The 22,199-nt window shown below is 46.8% G+C and overlaps 1 protein-coding gene across 1 annotated transcript in view; it reads right to left on the bottom strand.

The window, feature by feature from the left end:
- Positions 1-22,199, bottom strand: part of RBPMS2 (RNA binding protein, mRNA processing factor 2) — a 69,332-nt gene that overhangs the window by 36,292 nt on the left and 10,841 nt on the right. The window contains exon 2 of the mRNA XM_044665348.1: positions 21,752-21,852. Coding sequence (XP_044521283.1) covers positions 21,752-21,838 — 87 coding nt within the window. The 5' untranslated portion in view covers positions 21,839-21,852. The remainder of the gene's footprint in view (positions 1-21,751; positions 21,853-22,199) is intronic.

Genomic DNA, 22,199 nt, shown 5'->3' with positions numbered 1-22,199 from the left:
GTTCCCTTTTATCTCAGGGTTCATCCTTCCCTACATTCTCCCCAACTTTAAATCCTTTGTAGGAGTGAGAGGTGGTGGTCATGTATGGCCTTGGCTCTCCCCCAAATGGAAGGTTCTGTGTTATTTTCCACCTGTTTCTTAGATCCCTTCCTTCATTTCCTTCTGAGAGAGGGGAAGGAAGCAGCCTAACCCACGAAAACCAGACCAGTAAAGGGCCGCAGACAGAGAGAAAAATAGTTTCTTTATCGCCTCTCTCTTTAACCACGTACTTTTATTTGGAGGAAGGGAAAGAAGAAAATAATTTTTTCATGAGTTCTTCTTCCTTGAACTTTTCTATATCTACCAGGAACAGAAGTTGTCAGATGGTCAGTTCCACTGGCTTAGCAGACTGGGGGAGATAGAATTTCCATTTTAAAAGAAGCCCCTCAGTATGAGAAAGAACACCCAGAGAAAGAACTGTGGGAGCACAAACACAGAAGAAAAACAACTGCTTGACCACATGAGTCAAAGGGCATATGATTGGGGATGTAGACTCTACAATCACCCTAGTGCAAATATTAATAATATGGAACTAGGTCTTAATCAATGACACATGTAAAACCCAGTTGAATTGCTCATTGACTATGGTGGTGGTGGTGGTGGTGGTGGTAGAACATGAATCATGTAACCACGGAAAAATATTCTAAATCATGTAACCACGGAAAAATATTCTAAATTAATTAAATAAAATTTTCAATAAAAAAAAATAAAAGAAGCCCCTCAGCCTTGGAGTTGAGAGGTCCTGGGTTCAACCTGTCCTCAGTCACATGCTAGCTGTGTGGCCCTGGGCAAGTCGCTTAACCCCAATTGCCTAGCCCTTGTCATTCTTCTGTCTTAGAACTGTACTATGGCAGGTTAGAGTGTTGAAAAAGAAAAAGAAAATTCCCTTATGTAAGATTAAAAATTATATCCAATACTCCAAGTATTATATTTTATAAGAATTTTATTAATAATAACTTGAAGTAGAGGAAATAAAAACCGTGAGGAGAGAGAGATAACCTGACCATGGTAGGGGGGAAGAGGAGGAGAGCACAGGAAGAGCCAAAAAAAAAGGCGGGGTTACAGCAAACTTTTATCACCAAAACATAAGGACCCAATGTGGGGATGAAAAAGGAAGGGGATTCTGGGAAATGACGTCCGAGGGTACAAAATTTTTCTGTTTACACTTAGGATGAGGAGGACATTGCTTACCCCAAAAGAATGACTAGAAATTCAGTCCAAGAGATTAACTTCATAGGAGGCTCAAATCGCATCCAAAGCATCTAGATTTCTATCTCGATATATACATCCACACAAGCCTAGGCACCTAGCTGAGGGGGATATAGCCACCAGCAAAACTGCTAGGAGGAGGGGAGGGGCGCGTGCCTCCATCCAGGCTGGGCAGGTCAGTGAGCAGCGCTAACTCTTACAGACAGATAATTCACTCTGCTTAGAGCTCTTAGTACTAAAAGCTTCCCTCTTCCCCAGCACGTGCCCACACTCGTGATCATCAGCCTCCAACTGTCTTGTCCATGTTTCTAGATCACTGGTTGATGTCTCAGAGGAGAGATGAAGCTCTGATACTGTGGCAAAGGCCCTGGATCTGAAAACCAAAGAACTGGGTTCAAGTCCAGGTTCTGCCACTTACTATCTATAAGATCAGTCATAGACAACTCACTTCACTGCCCGCTGCCTCAGTTTCCTTATCTGGAAAGTAAAATTGGGCTCAATAACCTCTAAGGCTCCTTTTCTTCTAGCTCTTTATCTACGATTAAATCCTAACCTCTGAAGTGTCCACATCACTTTTTTTTTTAAACCCTTACCTTCTGAATTAGTATCAGTTCTAAGAGAAGAGTGGCCAAGGGCTAAGCAATTAAGGCTAAGTGACTTGCCTAAGGTCACACAGCTAGGAAGTGTCTAGGGTCACATTTGAACCCAAGTCCTCCTGATGCAAGTTCTGGAGTTCTATCCACTGTGCTATCTAGCTGCCCTCTCCGACTACTCTTAATCCTTTTTTTAGGCTCAGAGCATTTTGTCTAGTCATTGAAGATAGCATGTTTTCCCTTTCTTTGGCCCTACGACAATGCCCAAAGGACAGAGCCAAGCTCACCAAGCAGGCACATCCTTGGACTCCTTCCTGCCTTTTGTATGCTCACTTTACTCCCTTCTATGATCCAGTTACTTCTACATTTTGTTGTTCAGTTGTTTCAGTAAGGCTTGACTCTGTGGCCCCATTTGGTGTTTTCTTGGCAGAGACACTCAAGTGGTTTGCTGTTTGACTGAGTAGGAAACTGAGGCAAATGGAATTAAGTGACTTGTCCAGGATCACACAGCTAGTGTCTGGGGCTAGATCTGAACTCGGGTCTTCCTTGACTCCAAGCCTGATGCTCCACTGACCAAGACACCTAACTGTCCCTACTTTTTACATTTAGCAATTTGCTATTCCTCTATTACTCCATCTTTTCTGACTGTATCTTTTCAACTGCTGTGTTCTCTATGCCCTGTCTGTCTTCTCTCCCTTTTTAGGTCCTCCATTAGATCAAGTTCCTGAAGAGCAGAATTGTTTGGGGGTTTTTATTTCTGCCTTTCTGGGAATCCCCCGTGCTAGGCAGCGTGCACGGCACACACTAGGGGCTTCATTCCACATCTGGTGACCTCTTAGTTTCCCTGGCTAGTCCTCCAAGCCTGCTCGAATCACAATGAGGAAAGCAATGTATCCAACACTGCAAAAAATGAACAATTTTTAAAGTCGTCAGAACTCCAAGCAACACAACTAACTGTGATTCCAGGGACAGATGAAGAAGGTTGCAACTCCTATTTCCCGACAGAGAAGCACAGGATTAAATGTGAACTGGAGTCGACAGGGGGATTTGTTTGGCTTGACCATGCCTACTTGTGACAAGAGTTTTAGAGAGAAGGTGGGAGGGAAGGAGACAAAAGAAATGCTTGTTAATTGAAAAACATTTTAATTTTAAAAGCTCAAATTATGGGAGGTTCTGGGTTCAAATGTGGCCTTAGACACTTCCTAGCTGTATGACCCTGGACAAGTCACTTGACCTACACTGCCTGGCCCTTCCCACTCATCTGCCTTGGAAATGATACTTGGTATTGATTCTTTTTTTTTTTTTTTTTTAACCCTTACCTTCCGTCTTGGAGTCAATACTGTATATTGGCTCCAAGGCAGAAGACTGGTAAGGGTAGGCAATGGGGGTCAAGTGACTTGCCCAGGGTCACACAGCTGGGAAGTGTCTGAGGCCGGATTTGAACCTAGGACCTCCCATCTCTAGGCTTGGCTCTCAATCCACTGAGCTACCCAGCTACCCCCACTTGGTATTGATTCTATGACAGAAGGTAACAGTTTTGAAAGGGGGGGGGGGAAGCTCAAATTCCATCCATTATAGAAGGTTTCCCCAGTCCCTCTCCTGGCCAATGTCTTACATCCTGTCTACATTACAATCAGTGTGAGGTTCCTAGAGGACAGAGCCCATGATCTAGTCCTTCCATCCTAGGACTTACAATGCCTGGCACACAGAGAAAACTTAATAAATTAAAATAAATGAATAATAATAATAAAATGAAAATAAATTTTAAAACTCACCAAACGAGCAAGTTCATGGTTATGAGCTCTCTTCCCTGCCTATTAATAAGAGCAGCTTGCAGAGGCAGCTAGGTGACTCAGTGCGCAGAGCACCAGGCCCAGAACTGGAAGGGACCTGGGTTCAAAATCTGGCCTCAGACACGTCCTTGGCTGGGTGACCCTGGGTAAGTCACTTAACCCCATTGCCTAGTCCTTCCCTCTCTTCTGCCTTGGAACTGATATTTAGTATCGATTCTAAGACAGAATGTAAGGGTTTAAAAAAAAAAAACAGCTTGCAGAATAGATACAGTTATTCCCACTTTACTGATAAAAGAAAAGGAAGCTCAGATAGGGTCAAGGCAGCTGGGGGGCACCCTAGCACCAGACCTGACATCAAGATGACCCAAGTTCAGACTGAATCTCAGACACTTACTAGCTTAGCTATGTGATCCTGAACAAATCACTCAGTCTCTGTGCCTCAGTTTCCCCATCTGTAAAACGGGGCTAAACATAAGACCTCTTTCCTGGCATGACGGCGGGAATAAAAATGAGATGTTCATCAAGAGCTCTGCAAACCTGAGAACCCTCCCCAAAATACTAGCTTATCACTGACCCAAGGTCACAAAACTGGTTAGCAGAAGAGCTAAAATTGGAAGCCAGGCAGCATGACAGTTCAGGGCTCCTTCTAGAGCCTTTTTGGTGTGGAGGGACAAAGGGAAAGTGTTGGAAGTCAAGAAGGGGGGAGAGCAGGGCTTGTTGGCCAGAATGCTCAGAAGTCCAGGGTTCTAGTCCCAGATCCACCGTTAGCCAGCTCTGAGACCTTGGGTAAGTGCCCTCCCTGCCGTCTGCATCTGACTTCAGAGGAATGGCCCAAAAGCATGCCTCCTGTCTCCGCCTCTGGTGTGGTCGCCTCCCGGGGAAGGAGGAGGCATCTGTAGACAGAGTCAACATGGTGGTTCAGGATTCTTTGATACAAGAAAGGGTTCTATGGAGGGCAAGGTAAGAAGTCACTGGGAAATGACAAAGAGGAAGAAAAAGAGCCTCACTAAGTTCATGCTTAACTTGTGTGGGTCTCAGTTTCATCCCCTCATAAACGAATTTGTTCAGTTGTTTTCAGTCCCCCATTTTGGAGTTTTCTTGGCAAAGATACTGGAGTGGTTTGCCATTTTCATCTCTAGCTTTTTTTCAGATGAGGAAAATGGGGCAAATGAGGTTAAGTGACTCCTCCAGGGTCACTTGCATCTTCCTGACTCAAAGTTCTCTATCCCCTGTGCCATCTCGTTGCCTCTGTAAATGAAGGGGCTGGGCTAAATGAACTCACGTGCCTTCTTCTAAATCTGTATTAAAACAAAATAGAAAACAAAACTTTCCCCCTCTAGAACAGGAGTTGTTAACCTGGAGTCCATGACCTTTATTTTTTGACAACTGTATTACTATATTTCAATGTAACTGGTTTTCTTCACAAGTCCGCATAGAATATTTGTATACATTTAAAGAAATTATTCTGAGAAGGGTCCATCGGCTTCATCAGACTCACAGAGGGGTCCAAGGACACCAGAAAGGTTAAGAACGCCCGTTCTACCTGAGGGAGCACAGGTTAAAACTAGATAACTTCCCCCCAAAATGTATAAACAATTACAGGAACAGTCTGGTTTTCCTTAAAACATTTTAGGTTGTTAACTGGGAATACTTCTGGCCTTCCCTCATCTGTCTCTGCTCCCAGATAAGATCTTGGTCTGGATTTCTGAGTGGTAAGGAAACTTCAAGGTTAGGATTTAATCACAGATTTAGAGCTGGAAGAAATGAGAGCTTATCTCCTTCTGAAAGATGAAAGAATGAGCAGATAGAAGGTAGGTGACCTACCCAGGGTCACACTGCTAGTAAGGATTTGAGATCAAATTTGAACTCAAGACTAAGAATACAAACTGCACACCTGCACAGAGCAGACATTTTGTGACTAACCCAATCCAGCTACTCTTTTTCCTCCACATGGTAGAAACTACAACAGGCCGGCAACTTATCCAGTGAGCAAATGTCTTATGGACCTCTCAAGAAACACGAAGGCTGCCATGGCCAACGGAGAGAGCTGTGAGCCCCAGAGAAGCTTGCCAGACATAGTTAGGAGTGGTGGGGTGCAACAGAATGCACACCAACTTGTGATCATTTCATCAGGCTTCAATCTCCATTTCTGCTCCTTATTATAAATTGACAAATCATTTAACCTCCCCTTTGCACACTCTCCTCGTCTATAAAATGAGGATATTACTATTGTATTATCTACCTCACAGGATCATTGGGAGCCCAAAGTCTCAGTAAATCTTAAAGCATTTCAGAAGTGAATTCTATTATTAAAAAATATACCTCTAACTATATTTGTCCAAGTCAAATTTTTACAAAATATCAATCAATAAACATGGATAGGCAGCAGCTCCTATGTGCCAGGGAGCAGCTAAGCTGTGGCACTGAATAGAGTGCTGGGCCTGGAATCAGGAAGATTTATCAAACTGAATTCAGATCTGGCTTCAGAAACTTACTAGCTGTGTGACCCTGGGCAAGTCATTTCACCCAGTTTGTTTCAATTTCCTCATCTGTCAAATGAGCAGGAGAAGGAAACGGCAAACCACTCCAGGACCTTTGCCAAGAACATCCTCAATAGGGTCAGGAAGAGTTGGAAATGACCAGACGGCAACAAATGGGCCAGGCACTGGGCTAAGTGTTGCATGAAGTGAAACTTATTTCACAACCTGGTCTCTGCCTATCTTTCTCGTCCTCTTCCTCCTTCCTCTCCTCCATGGACTTGCTCCAAGATCCAGGGACCCTGGTCTCCTGGCTGTTTCTCCCACAGACTCCAACTTCCAACAGGGCATTTTCCCTGGCTCTCCCCCATGCCTGCAGTTCTTGCCTTTCTAATCTCTGCCTCTTGGCTTCCCCGGCTTTCTTCAACACCCCACTAAATCCCACCTTCTTCAAGGCTCTCCCCATCTCCCTCGGGAACATCCCCTCTAAACTTAGCTCCAATTTACCCTCCATCTAGTGTTTGTACACTGTTGTTTGCTTGCCATCTTCCCCAGGAGAGCTGAGCTTCTAGAGAAACAGGCACTTGGTGGGTTTTGGCCTTTTTGTGCCCCTGGCAACGAGCACAGTGATGAGCACCTAGTAGGAGCTTAATAAATGTTTGTTGACTTGACTATTTTAAATGCCCGCTATTTTGAAGAATCCTCCAGGGAATTATTCTGGAAAGTACAGAACCTTCCCAAGAGTCTATTTATGCCAACAATTATGGGGAAAGTCTGGATTTACCAAAGTGCATGCCTCCCCCACCAAACTCTCGCACCCTCATCTTAGCCCAGTTGGAGGTTCAACTTCAGGCCATAGTGGATTATCTGAATGAGAAGAACAACTTGGGATGGAGGGAGGCACATTGAGAGACATCTGAAAAGGGAAAAACAAGCCTCTTGTAAGCTCCTCCTATATCCTTCCCCACTGCCCAGACCTCGTGCAGCCTGCTATATAAAATTTGGGGCATGGAAGGAAGGAAGGAAAGAGGCCCTTTTTGAAAGAGTCATTAAAAACTGTTGCATATGGGTTACATTTTCTTTCCCCTGCTTGGGTGGGGAACCAAAGAGGGAGGGTCTTCCTAGTGAGAAATCCCTTCCTCTCCACCAAATTGTATTCCTCTGGAAGCCTCAGGGTCCCACACGCCAGTCCGCCTCGGGTTCTTCATCTCCACACCCCACTGCCTACACTGGCATTAGTTTGAGGGGAGGGGGGCCCCCCCATCAAGAAATCCCTTTCCATTCCACCACGGAGGCAGGATGGTAAGAGTAGAACACGAGACTGGGCACGAAGGGGTCTGGGGTAGTCTCAGCTCTGCGGGCCTTGGTTTAAGTCACTTTCTCCATTTCTTCACCCATGATGACAGCAGCTCAAAGTCACAGAACACACCAAGGTTTTCCCTTCCAAGCACAAAGTCTGACACATAGAAGCCCTCAACAATGCCTGTGGACGGTCCAACGCTGTGAGGGGAGCAGGGCAAGTATTACGCCCATTTTACAGACCAGGGTCCAATTAGGATTCCAATAGGAAGCGACCTGGACAAAGTCACAAAGGATAGGCGAGCCTGGATTTCTGCAGGCTTTGATCTCCCCAGACCAGAGTTCTCAATTCCCTGACACAGGCTCTCATAACTCATGGAATCTGTTAAGAAAAGGTATGGAGGGCCAGGGTTATTCGAATTCCCTTCCAATGAAGATACCACAGGTTCTGAATCTTGTTTAGAATATATTTGTAGAATAAAATATGTATTTATAATATGCATTTTATAATATATTTATAATATAAAATATATTAGGAGCAGCTAGGTGACATGGTGGATAGCAAGATTCTTCTTCCCGAGTTCAAACCTGGCTTTAGATGCTTACTGTATGACCCTGGACAAGTCACTTAACCCTGTTTGCCTCAGTTTCCTCATCTGTCAAATGAGCTAGAGAAGGAAATAGTAAACCATTCCAGCATCTCTGCCAAGGAAACCCCCAAATGGGGTCACGGAGTTGGACAAGACTGAAATGACTAACAATAACAAAAACATGTTATATATGCAATATATATATACATGATATGTTGTACAATCTGTGTGTATGTACATAAAGCAGTGCATGTATATACACACGTATGTACATGTATGCATGCATGTATTAGGTACTCTGGCTAGAAGAGGAATGAGCTCAAGTCTCCTGCCTCTACAAATGTCCAGAAGAACAAAGTTCTCTAACTTTGCACCCAGGAAGCTTGATGAAAAGAGTCCATGGAAGAATGGGGCCTTGGGAGAAAGGCTGATGCTGCCTTTGTGGGGAAGCCTGCCATTCAACAGGCCACCCCTCTACCTCCCCACAGCTCTAGAAGAGCTGGACTCCAGGGTTTCTGTTGGGGTACCAGGAAGGTATCGTGAGGAGACAGAGAAGGGCCCTGCGCAGATTCCCTCACGGATACCTGCCACCCTTAATTCAGTAAACCGCTGAAGGGGAGAGGAAAAAAACCACCCCATCCTCTCTTTGGGGCCTGCTCTTCCCTCCCTCCCCACCCCCAGGTCCCACTTTTGACAGGCACCAGACTGCCTCGCTGAGCTTTACTCTCCCCCAAGAGCTGGGCCACTTGACGCGAGGCTGATGGAATGCAGCAATGAAGTCTGCAAAACTCAGGACTTATAAGGCACTGAGTGGGAATGAGCAAGTGCTGTGCACAGACTGGGAAAGAGAAGGGGGTGGTGGTGACGGGAGAGCAGGCATCTTGGCCCCCGAGACTGAGCTCCTCATTTACCCCGGAGCCACCTTAGTCCCGGGTCATTCCCAAAGCTCTGCTGGGCAGACGGGCTTCCATCTGCTCCCTCTCCCCACTCAAAGGGGCTCCTGTCTCCTTAACAAGGGGAAAGGGCAAACCAACAGGGGGAGGAACTGGGCTGTTCCACCATCCTGGTTTCAGCACTAGCCAGCTGCCCCTCTAGGTGTACAATGAAGGTTGAAGATGTGTTCTCTGGGTTGAGTTAGACCCGGAGGAAGAAAGAAAAATCAAGTACTTTGATGCTTATTTCTTTCCTCCATTTTCCAATTACTGGTGCAAGACAGAGGGTTGCAGTCCTACCACCTCATAATGGCACGACACTTTCTACTTTTGGAAGGAATTTGATATCCAATTATCTCATTTAATCCTGCCAATAAACCTAAGAGCAGATAGAGCAGAAATTAATTCCCATTTCACAGATGAGTAAACTGGTGATCTGAAAAAGTTAAGGGACTGGTCCAAACTCTTGCAACTGGTGAGGGACAGTGTCATTAGAGCCAATTTTAATTCTAGCCTCACAGCATTCTGGGAAGGCTATAATAGTAGGTAACAGACCACTTTCTCTTCACTGAACAAGGGTGGATATTTCAAAGATTCCTAAACTGGGGTTGGTGAACTTGTTTAAAATAGTCTAATACTTGTATTTCAATATAATTGGTTTCCTATGTAATTTTTTTCCAATATTTAAAACCATTTGCTGAGAAAAGGCCAATTTGCTAAAAAGGTCCATGACACTCCAAAAGGTTTGAAACTTCTGTTCTATAAACTCATGGGACCAAAATGTTCCCATTCATACCACCCTACTCTAGCCCTGGTTGACCAGAAAAGGATTGGATGATCCTAGCACCCCACAAATCCTCACGCCTGCAGGACAATCCAACCCTTTAATCTACCTGAAAACTCAGTTTTGGTCCTACTCCAAGATTACCTTCTGGAATAAAGTAACATGGTCAAAGAGAAAGAGTACTGGCTTTGGAAATTAAGGAACCTGAGTTCAAATCCTGCCTCTTTCACTTATGATCCCTAAAGAAGGACTCTATACTTGGCAAAGAGAGAGAATCATGGAAAGGGGGGGGGGGTCAGGAAGACCCAAGTTCAAATCTTGTTGCAGACACTTACTATGTGGCACTATCCAAGTCCCCTTTCAGTCTCAATTTTCCTTATCTGTAAAATTAGAAGATTGGACTAGAAGGTCTCAGAGGCCCCTCCTAGCTTTAAGTCTAGGAATAAAACTCTTTAATAAAACAGGATGAGCAGCAAAAGGTCTTCCTGAGGTAGGCCCTTGTCTTTGGGGAAAAGAAGCCACAAAGCCCTTCAGAGGTTACACTCAACCTGAGGAAAGAGATTCTGCCTGGCTCTAGTCCCAAATGCCTGAGGTTCCCTTTTCCCAGGTTGGGGAGCATCGCTTTAGCCAAAAGCTAAAGTCGGGAAAAAGCTTTCTGCTGGAGTTAGTGGCTTCTCCCCCCACCTTCCCCCCTGTGCCATCCACTCAATTGGAAGAAGCAAACATGTCCGTCAGCCCAGAAGCTAAAAAAGCCAGAGTTGGTCTTGGGCAGAGAAGAATAGTTGGATTACCTCAGTGGCGATGAAATTTGGCAACTAGAATAAAGGAGGGTCAAACTCCCAGGAAGATGAGTCCAATAAACTCTAGTCAAGCATTTTTTCATCTCTCTCTCTCTCTCTCCCCCTCTCTCCCTCCCCCTCCCTCCTTCTCTCTCTCTTCCCCACACTGGTCCCAAGTCGGCTTAAAGTACTGCCTATCTACCCTGCCTTGATGATTTCTGACAGTCAGGCTTTTCAGTTTAGCCAAGCATGAATGGCATCTTCACTGGTCCTGGGGAGGAGCAGCAGATGGCCCAAGAAGTGATTCCCAGTCCCATATCCTGGCCCCAGAAGGCTGTGGTAATGGTGTGACCCACCTTGCTAGCACCCCTGCACCTGAGCCACCATGGCTTTCTTTGTACAATGGGGGCAGGCGGGGGCTCAAGGGGATTTCTAACTCTTCTGGAGGCCCACTGGACCCTTATGCAGTTCTCCAATCTCCAGACACAGAGATCAGTCCTCTAGGGGAGAAGAAGAGCAAAATCCAGGAGGCAACAACAGGACCGAACTGGTCCCTAAGCAAGGGTCTGGGAGAGAGGGGAGGGGAAGGCTGAGTGGTGCCTGCCAGGGATGAAGAAGCACCGGAGCTCCTGACCTGCAACCAGTTCATCCTCAGAGTCAACTTGGTTTCTCAAAGGCAGGTGATCCGGCTTGGGCTTTTACTCTGTCCATCCAGTTCCTCTAGAGAATTGCTCCTTGGGGAAAATGAGTGAGCTGACAGCCATGAGTGTACTAGAGCTGCTCAGGAAAGAGATGGGCTTTATGGAGGTTTTTGGAGAAAGAAGCTATCTTGGAGTTAATCCCATTTTACAGATGGGGGAAAAAAAGGAGGTCTAGAGAGGTTAACAGATTTGTACAAAGTCACACAGCTAGTTGTCAACAGTGCTAGGACTTGAACCTAAGAGTTTCCTACCTTGGAGGCCAGGGCTCTTTTCATGACACCCCAGCTTTCCCTAAACCACTTTTCTGCTTAATGACTATGTAAAATGGTGGCAGTACTGTAGTCTAATACCAGGAGCTCTGGAAAGGCAGACAGGACACTGGAATTCTAATCTTGATTCTGCTAACTGTGAGGCCTTAGGGAAAGTCATTTAACTAGAGCCTTGTCGTAAAAATCCAAATCAAGAGGCAATATCACCTTCTTTATAGGGAGCAGCTTGGTGGGTCAGTGGATAGAGTGCTAGGCCTGAAGGACCTGGGTTCTAATCTGACCTCAGACACTTCCTTGGGTAAATCACTTAACTCCAATTGCCAAGCCCTTCTTCTTCCTCTTTTTTTTTTTAAACCCTTACCTTCTGTCTTAGAATCAATACTAGGTATTGGTTCCAAGGCAAAAGAGCTCCATTACTAACTGAGAAACAGAAAATTCGTTTACTTGTACTGCAAACCAAGCCAAGGGGCTACAAGAAACTTAGTCTTTGGTCTAGTCTACCACTGCCTTCTCTCATTTGGGAACCCAAATGTTGCTTTTAGAAGTACTAGAACCCTCAGAACAAGGTATGACCAGTTTGGCCAGCTTCTAGCCTGCTTCAGCAGCCAGAAACCCTTCAAGACACAGGTCTAATAGCCATGGATGGGAACCTGGCCTCCATTCTCAGCAAAGGATAAAAGGACTTCACTGTTTTCAAAGGAACACTTTAGGTAAGCCCTTCCTCATCCCAGGATTCAAGAGACTTGTAATACCTCCTAGGTAGTCCCTACATCCATGCCAACCTAAGTCCAAAGGCAGCTCTCACAGCCCAAAACACCCCTTTAAGAATCTGGTCCTACAATAACAGAGTGGCCGTAAGACCTTGGGCAAGTCATTAACGTCCCCATATTCTAAGGAGATCTCTAGAACTCCGAAGTGCCAGAGATGGTGTCGGTCTCCACTGACAGAGGACGTTTCCCCCCACGAGTTGCCTGTATCCCCTACCCTAAGGGCCTCACTTCTAGGCAGCATCCTCCTTCCTTCACCAGGGAGGGAGTTCAGGGCTTGATACTCAGCCAGAGCTCTGCCCGCAGGCTGGACGCATCTGGCATCTTACTCTGGGATTATATACATTTTAACAGCTAGTCAATGAGGGCTTCAGTGGTTACTGTGTTCTAGGCACCGTATCAATGCACGAGGGATAAAAGAACAGCACAAGGGTGGCCTCTGAACTCAAAGAGCCGGCCGGCACTCTGATGCAGACAAGATGAAAAACTGCCCCTCCGTAGACAAAGGCAGGTCATCTCCAAGGGAAGGCACAAGCTTGGGGAAGGGGAAAATCCTAGGAACGGCAGCATCACACATCATAGAGCGTGTGGAGGGCCATGAAGAGGAAGCCACTGGAAACCTTGGAAGGGGCCAAACTGAATGGGGCATATAGGTGGCTAGAGAGCCAGGCCTGGAGGTGGGAGGTCCTGGGTTCAAATATGGCCTCAGACATTTCTGATTGTGATTCTGGGCAAGTCACTCAATCCCAAATTATGCCCTGGAATGAATACTTAGTATCTATTTTAGGACAGAAGGTAAGGGTTTAAAAAAATAATGATGATGATGATGAAGCCAAGCTGAGGTTTTCCTATTTGATCCTGAAGGTAATAGGAACCACTGGGACTTATTTGCCCAGACTGAGACAAGTGAAATGAATTTGTATCTTAGCATTTTACTAATTTTGTACTTTTGTTTTCTTTAAACCCTTCCCTTCTATGTTAGTATTGATTCTAGTCAAGCATCAATTCTAAGACAGAAGAATGACAAGGACTAGGCAAAGGGGGTGAAGTGACTTACCTAGGGTCACACAGCTAGGAAATGTCTGAGGCTGCCTTTGAACCCAAGCCATCCCAACTCTAGGCCTGGCGCCCTATCCACTACTCTACCCAGCTGCCCCCGGATATGTACTTTTCAAAGTCCTTTTATGTTCACTCTTATCTGAGAGTCCCCACAGCTCTTTGAAGGTAGTCATTTTAACTGAGGAGGACCTAAGCTCTCTGGGGCTGTGTAACTGGCCCAGTGACATACTAGACTGGTGGCAGGGCTAGAACTCCCAACCCAGCTGGGTCCCTGCCTCGTCTGTCCCTGATAGAACACTCCCTCCTTCCTGCACATACCTCACATGAAACACTGGCACCTACCACGCAGGCTATTAAGCTGGTGACGTTGGGCAGGACCCGAGCCAAGCAAGGTGCCCCGAGTCACATGCTGGAGTTTTGGGGCAGCTGAACCAGTCTCTGGGAAATGAATTCATCTCACCTGGGTCACCTGGGCCCACGTTTACTCAGTCAAACCATGAAGTGTGTGCACACGCCTACAAGTCCTTCCTCATCAGCCCCACTGAGGGGAAAGTTGCTAAGGGCCCAGGAGCTGCAGCCACAGCTAGGAGCTGCAGCCACAGCTAGGAGCTGCAGCCACAGCTAGGAGCTGTGCCATTTGGCCAGGAGAGGCTGGATGAAGGCTGCAGAAGGCAGCAGCCACCCCGGAGTCACCTCTGCTCAGTCTGTATAAGCAGCTGGCTGAAGTGGCTATCTTTGGCCGGGGTATGGAAGCTGCTGCCCCTTTTCCTCCCCCACCCAGAGGGGCTCAGCGTCCTGGGGCCCAGGAGAAAACATCAGAACCCAGGAAGAACCCATCAGAACTTCCACTAAGCCAGAACTCAGAACCAAAGCATACTGCAATGAGCCCCTGACACACAGCACCTGGACACGAGCATTTTCTGAACTTGTTGGACTGGGACACAAAGGAGTAGGAGACACAGTCCCTACCCCCTGTGCCCCCAAGAGGGTGGATGGAGCTGGGGCCCAAGCTAGCAGGTATGTTTGGTGGGGACTTATAGTAAGAGCTGGAGCAGCAGTACTTCTTAGTTAACGACGGAGTCACATTTCCTATTACAATCGATTAAATCACGTAACTTACCCAAAAGGCCACAACAGATCATTGCTTTTCAACTAGGAAGATATCTCAGTTCACCTACTCCTAATCCCTCATTTTACAAATTAGGAAACTGAGGCACAGGGAGGTTGGTGTGATTTGCTCAGGTCACCCAGCTCCTAAGTTATACGGCCAGGGTTCAAAGTCAGGTCCTCGAGTCCAAATCCAATTCTGATTCTAGCTCTGAAAAAGCCAGAGTGGCTAGGGACAGTATTCTTCCCTGAAGGGGAAGGAGGGAAGGAAAGAAGACATCTTGCTTCCCTGTTAGGCAGCTCCACTGGGCCTGGCCGCTTCCCAGTTCCCTCACCCAAACCCAAGCAGCTGCTCCTCAAGGTCCCTTAGCTATCAGACTCCTCCCTTAGGGTGCCACCTTCCTACTCCAAACACAGACATATACCCTTACCTGCAGAACATGCTTCCAGATACCCAAGATCAGAGGGATCAGCTTATGAGCTCCCCTTTCCCTCCCATCAACCCTTGCAAGAAATCAGCCCCAAAGTCGGCAGATGGCCAAATCATCAGCTACCACCGTTCTTCTACCCCATGATAAACTCGGCTCTGCTCACTGCTCTTCTGTTCTCCATTTCCACTGGGCCATTTGGAACCTTGCTCTATCATGGGGCAGTGAAAAAATATACCAAACCCAAGAGAGCCTGACGTTCAAGCCATCTACTAGTTATGTGACTTTTGGCAAGTCACTTCACCTCAGGGTCTCAACTTCCTTATCTGCAAAATAAGAGAAATGGACTGGAAGACCCTTCATGACTCATCTAACTCTCCATCAATGATCCTATTGCTTTGCTCCTACTCCTTTTGTCTGGTGCTCACTGAAGCCTAACTTTCTCTGGAAGATACCACCTCTCCTGGGCTGTTCTTCAAGGCTAGATGCTCCTCACCCCCAGCCCCTACACACACACAGGACCAGAAGGAAAAATCAGCTTTCAGCGACCCACTTTCAAAAGCTTCCTTTCTGTCACCCTTACTGCTTTTGTCTTTCAGATTTATTCCATCCTGCTGCCATTGGGATCTATGGACAGGATCTATGGATGCTCTCCCTTCCTCCTCAGTAAGTTCACAATCACCTCCTCTGCCTTTCAAATACCCTGGCCTCCCAGTTTCCTCCTTCCCTCAATTCGTCCATATTTCTAAATGCAAAGGAATGGTCCCACCTCAGATACTGCACTTCCCCCCTCTATCAGCTCAGTGTGCCCCAGGTGCTGCAATTCTGAGCTCTCTTCTTCCTGTGGGCACCACTGTCTTCCCTGATATGCTTTTTTTTTTTTTAAACTTATTTTTTTCTAAACCCTTGTACTTCGGTGTATTGTCTCATAGGTGGAAGAGTGGTAAGGGTGGGCAATGGGGGTCAAGTGACCTGCCCAGGGTCACACAGCTGGGAAGTGGCTGAGGCCGGGTTTGAACCTAGGACCTCCTGTCTCTAGGCCTGACTCTCACTCCACTGAGCTACCCAGCTGCCCCTTAAACTTATTTTTTAACCCTTACCTTAGGTCTTAGAAATGACACTAAATAATGGCTCCACGGCAGAAGAGTGGTAAGGGCTAGGCAATGGGGGGCTAAGTGGCTTGCCTCTAGGGTCAAACAGCTAGAAAATACCTGAATCCAAATTTGAACCCAGGACCTTCCATCTCTAGGCCTAGCTCTCTATCACTGAGCCACCTAGCTGCCCCCTTAGAATCAATCCTAAGACTAAAGGGCAGCAAAGGCTAGGCAATCGGGGTCCAGTGACTTGTCCAGGATCACCTTCTCAGATGCTCTAATACATAGGAGTGTTATAAAAGACCATTAAGTCAGTCAGTCAATGGGCATCAATTAAGCACCTACTATGTGCCAGACATGGTGCTAAGTAAACAGAGATACCAAGGAAGGCAAAAAATAGTCCTTACTCTCAAAAAGGTGTCTAATTGGGGAGACAACATGCAAGCAACTATGGCCAAACAAGACATACTCAGGATGGACTGGGGGGTAGTATGTCAAGAAGGAAGACATTATGGTCAAAGACTTCTTGCAGAAGATGAGACTTCAGCTAAGACTTAAGCTAGGAGGCAGAGATGAGGAGGCAGAGGCAACAGCCAATAAAAATGCTCAGGAGTCAGGAAATGGAATGTTTGGATGAAGCAATAACAAGGAGGCCAGTGTCACTGGGTGGAAGAGTATGTGACAAGGAGTAAGGTGTATGACCAGAAAGGTAGGACTTGTAGGAAAAGCAAAAAGGTTTGGAACCACCTGAGTAATAAAAGTGAGGGATGAAAGCTGGACTGATTTAATACATAAAGAAAGAACCCAAGCCAGTTGCTGGGGCTTGCCAAGTAAATCCTCGGAGGAAGATTTACAAAAGAAAATTGAAGAAAATCACAGAATAAGAAGGAATTTGTCGTAGTCTTTACAACCCAATGTCCTCATTTCAAGTGAAGAAACTGAGGTCCAAGATGAGAGATATGCCAAGTCACAGAGTCAGGAATCCCACAGATTCTCACACTAAATCCAGGGCTCTTTTTATGCAAAGATAGTAATAGGAGCAGCTGGGTAGCTCAGTGGAGTGAGAGTCAGGCCTAGAGACAGGAGGTCCTAGGTTCAAACCCAGCCTCAGCCACTTCCCAGCTGTGTGACCCTGGGCAAGTCACTTGACCCCCATTGCCCACCCTTACCAATCTTCCACCTATGAGACAATACACCGAAGTACAAGGGTTTAAAAAAAAAAAGGCAAAGATAGTAATAAATAAAAGTTATATACTGCTAAAACTACAAATGGCCCTAAAGACTTTTGAGACACCCTCAAATTTGCAAAGCACATTCTATATACTATCTCATTTAAATCATACCACAGACCCATAAGGTAGATACTCTAGGCATTATCCCCATTTTTACAGAGGACAAATGAGTTTCAGAGAGCTTAAGAAACCCATCCTTCTCCATATGGCTAGAGATCTCTACCTAGGTCTTCCTGACCTCAAGGTCCTGTATTCTAATCACAGCCCCACACTGCCTCTGGGTGGGTGTCTGTAAGGGCCATAAAAGTACTCAGAAAGAACAAGTCTGTACAACTTGATACTTTAGTCCAGCAGCTCTCAAACTCAAGAGTCTCAGGACCTTTTACATTCTTGATTACTGGAAACTCCCCCCTCAAGAGCTTTTGTTTATATGGGTTACATTTATTGATGTTTACTATACTAGAAACTAAATTGTCTTCGTAGTATGATAGAAATAAGTTTTGTTCTCACACACCCACAGAGTCTCCTAATGAGGTGGTCTGAGAGACCTTGGGGGGGTGGCGTACCCAGACGACACTTTGACTACTGCTGCTTTAGTCCTTTGTCTTAAATGCCTACCCCAAACCCTAATTGTCCTTTACCATCTCAGAGAAGTCCAGAACACAAATTTAGGATCCTCCTCACAGATGTTTTCATCCATATTGGAATGTCCCTCCATCAGTACTGTCTGAAGGTGGAAGGGAGCAGGAGAGCCAAGGAGCATGCCCAACCTCATTTCCCAGAACCTAGTTTCAGTGTCAGGACAAGGGAAACTTAACAGCATGCAATATGCTTGCTTTAAACCTGGAGATTAACCTTTCATGTCATGAACCCCTTTGGCAGTCTGCTGAAGTCCAAGGATCCCTTCTCAGAATGTCTTTAAGAGGAATAAAATAGTAGGCAAGATTGCAAAAGACGTCAATTATATTTCAAAGTTCTCAAATATATCTTTTTAAACTTTATGGACCCTAGGCTAAAAAGCATTGCTTCAAGCAAACCAGACCCGATATAGCCACACTTATTTTTTTTTTATTCCAAGGATATTAAAAACTTTAAAAACAACAACAACAAATTCCTTTTAGGAGACTGCCTTTGGAACCAGTTTAGTAGGAAAGGGAACTTCTCTTTTCCCCTTGTAGTTTTAGGGACTAGACGGTCTTTTCCCCACTCTGGCTGTCTATTTTATTCACTAGACTTTGAGACTTCTAAAAATTAAATCCATTCTTACACGACAAACATTTTCATTGACGACAACAACATGAAGATGCCACAGTTCTCTGGCATTCACACATCTTGGTGACATTTGGATTTTTTTTTGTTTAGAAGAGAAGGTAGTCACATTACTTTATAGTGACACCTAGGATCTTTAGAATCTCAGTTAACTTTATAAAGCAGCAAGGTTTAACAGAAGGAGTTCTGGGCTGGGAGCCAGATGAGACATGAGTTTATCCCTATTATGCCACTAGCTAGCTTTGCGACCTTGGTCAAGTCATTTCCTCTCTGACCTCCATTTCCTCATCCATAAAATACAATAAGTTCTCCTCTAACTCTTAGATACTCACATTAGAAATCTTTGAATCCTGGTATGAGCCAAATCCAAAAACTATTAGTTTTCAGTATCTGTCAGTGACAGTACTCATCCAGGTTTTATCAGTCAATTCAGCCTCCCTTCCCTCGGATCCCAGCCATGGGTTGAGCTTACTACTACCCTTGACTCCAAGCCATTATGACAGCCTCCAGTCTCCCTTATATACTGCTAAGATGGTACCATTTCTAAGACACAGCTCTGATCATGCCATTCTCCTAGTCAAAAGTCTATTGAGGGTTTCCCTTTTGCCCAAGCAATGAAGCTCAAACTCCTCAGTCTGACATTCAAGGCCTTCTATGCTCTGATTTCAACCTAATTTTGCAAAATTCTGTTCTTTCCTACCTCCCATTCTCCTTCATAGGCCCAATAACTGATTTTATACAGCACTTTAACCTTTGCAAAATGCTTTACATACATTATTTCACTGGAGTCTCACAAGTGAAGAAGGTTCTACAGAGTATCATCCCCATTTTACAGACGAAGAAATTGAGGCTCTAAGAGGTGTGCCTTACCTAATGACATAATAGTTTGAGACAAACTCAGACCTCCAAGTCAGAAATCTCTGTCTCCCTCCCCTAATGACCCAGCCATAGCATGACCCAGGCTATACCTCTGCTTGTACTGTGGGTTTCCTCAGGCATCCCCACCTTTAAGGCCACTTCTTCATCTAGTATCTCCACATTCCCAAATGGAAGCAGCCTTTTCCCCCATTCCCACAACACAATCATTCTGGTTAGCCCCCATGTAGCCTACATGACTTTAGCTCCCTACTTAAAATAGATCAGAGCTCACGTTCAAGTATCTCAGTAGTTGAACTGGGACCAGCCAGGGTGCTATGGCCCTCCTCAGTCCCAGAGGAGGTCTTGAATCCTAAAAACCTAACTGCGGAGCTATTTATTCTCTAGGAAAGACTCAACCAAACTGGAATCATGCTGAGGGTGCCAACACGGGCTTAAGTGACCCCAAGAAGGTCACTTTAATGAACTTCCCCACATTCATCTAACCTCATACCCAACCAAGTGTTGGAATTCAGGACTTTGCTCGGCTCTCATTGCTTCTACCAAAGAAAGACTGGGAAAGTCTTCAAGTCCCTTATTGAGATCAGTAAGAGATGAACAGTCTCCTGATGGCCATGACTAGCTTCCATAGAGGCTTTTCATCCTTCCTTCAAATACCTTCCAAACAATCCAAGAAACAGTGGGGATATAGCTCTATTCCCTCAATCTCCAGCACCATGGGAATTGAGAAAGCAACTGTGGATCTGGGCAAGAATGAGCTATTCCCAGTCAAGAGAAATGGCAAAAGGCTGAATTGGCTACATCTTACTTTATAATCTCAGGTGCCTATACAATCCAGGACTTTATTTCCCACCCTGGACCAGAAAGAAGCATCATCTCCCCTCCCCACCTGAAGACCTAGATTCTTCAGAATGGGCTGGCTATTGGTGGAAGGTATGGTGGACTTGGGAGGAAGGAGGGGAAACAGAGAATGATGACCTTAGACAAGCTCTCCAAAGAGTGGGCACAGTTAGCATGTCCCTCCCACATTGCAGAATCCAGCCTAGTGGGGTGGGACCTCAGCCGCCATTCTGCGCCAAACACACCACACGATGCTCTCTCCCTAGAGGTGTCTGGGTGGAGTAAGGGAGAGCCAATCCAGCTAAAGGGAAGTGATGGCCACACAGATACAATGTGGGCAGTACTTTCTACCCCTTCTTCCAGAGAGGGACTTGTGGTCATCCTTATGCCAAGAGGAAGGGAGTCTAAGGTGGATAACCAGCCCATCCCTCTGTGGTCTGAGACAGAATGCTGTTGGATGATGGGGGCAGGAAAAAGTCTCTCTTCCCTTTAGTGACACAGCAAGAGGTTAGGGATGATAAAAGTAAGCCATTTGGGGACAAGGCTATTCTCAGACAAGTTAAGTCCTATCTATCCTCTTTCCTAGCTTGTTTTTAGGCTCACTCAGTGCTCAGTTTTTCACTGGTCTACCTTATCCTGTAACACATATTCCAAGGTCTCCCCATCCCATTAACCACCCAGCTGCTGGTAGTTCCAGAAAACTGCCTCCCACTCCTGGGTCTTACACATCACCGGTCAACAAAGTTAATATCACCCCATTCACTTGTCTCCCTCCAGGAGTTACCCAAGGCTGTCACTATAATCTCCCTAAATAGAATTAGCTGACCGAGAAAGAGGGTAAGGGGTGGACGGAAAAAAAGGGACACAAGTCACCAGTTCCCCAGCGCCCCTCGGTTTATCACATTTCTCCAGCCGGCCCAAGGAACCGCCAGTGCCATAGCTCTGTTAGCCCCTGGCGGGGCGGGGTGGTAGTAGTGGAACTGCCCTCCATGGCAAAAAAGCCTGGACTCTGAGGGTACCGAGAGAAATTGGAACTACTTCTTCAAGGTCACAGGGAGAGGTCAGGATGCAAGGGGACAGCAGGGAAGGAAACCCTATGCAAGAGACCCGCCCAACTGGCTAATCCCTATAGCTCCTTCCAGCAAACTGAAACAGTCCCGGGCCATCCGGGAAGCACCACCGGAGACGGACGAGGGTAGGGGGGAAGGGAGTGGGAAGGAGGAAGGAGACTGGAGTGTGAAACACGCCAATTGAGGCGTTGCCCCACCTGCAGGGGATTGAGCCCCTCTGCCCCGTGACCCTAGGGGAGGGCAGTAGAGGCAGTGATCTATGGGAAGGATTAGCCTCTCCAAGAAACGACCGGCATCTCACCCATACCTCTTCCCGCGGGACAGGGAGGCTTTCAGAAAGAAAGGAAGGGAGGACAACAGGGGGAGCGATTGAATTCCATATTTTCCCCATGGGAGTGTTTCCACCCACCCACCCTGGCCCAACTCAAGGGGCCTCTGGTACGGGTTGGAGCAGCAGAAGCGCTAACAAGTCCGCTCCCTTCCTTCCTTCCACCCCGGGGCTCCCTCTCCACTCTGACCAAGTGCTCGCAGCCTCTACACTCACCTCCTCTTCCAAGCCGCCGCCGATGCCGGGGCCGGAGCCGGTGCCGGTGCTGGTGCTGTGCTCGCTATCCGGCTTCAGGTTGCTCATGGTGCGGGAGGGGGCTGAAGAGGAGGGAGGGAGAGAGAGGCAAGAGGAGGGGGCGGGGAGCGGCGCCGGGGCCCCGAGTGGAGTGGAGTGGGGGGAGGGGGGTGGTCAGTGGCCCGTGCGCTCCGGGGAGTGCGGGGTGGAGGGGGGTGGGGGAGGCGTGCGGGGCAGTGAGTGGGGCAGCCGCCGTCTTGGGCTAGGGTCACATCAAGTTTGGCGGGTGCGGGCAGCCGGAGCAAGAGAAGTGCGGGCGCGGAGAGGCGCTTGGGACCCGAGCGGAGCCGGAACGGCTGCCGCCTGCGCCTTTTCACAGCGACCGGCGAGTGCGCCGGCAGCGGCGGCAGCCGGGGGGCGGGGGCCGGGG

Source organism: Gracilinanus agilis, chromosome 2 (assembly GCF_016433145.1).
Source record: "Gracilinanus agilis isolate LMUSP501 chromosome 2, AgileGrace, whole genome shotgun sequence".
In the NCBI taxonomy this organism is placed as follows: domain Eukaryota; kingdom Metazoa; phylum Chordata; class Mammalia; order Didelphimorphia; family Didelphidae; genus Gracilinanus; species Gracilinanus agilis.
The sequence above is the reverse complement of the archived record's forward strand: the minus strand, read 5'-3'. Positions and strand labels throughout refer to the sequence as shown.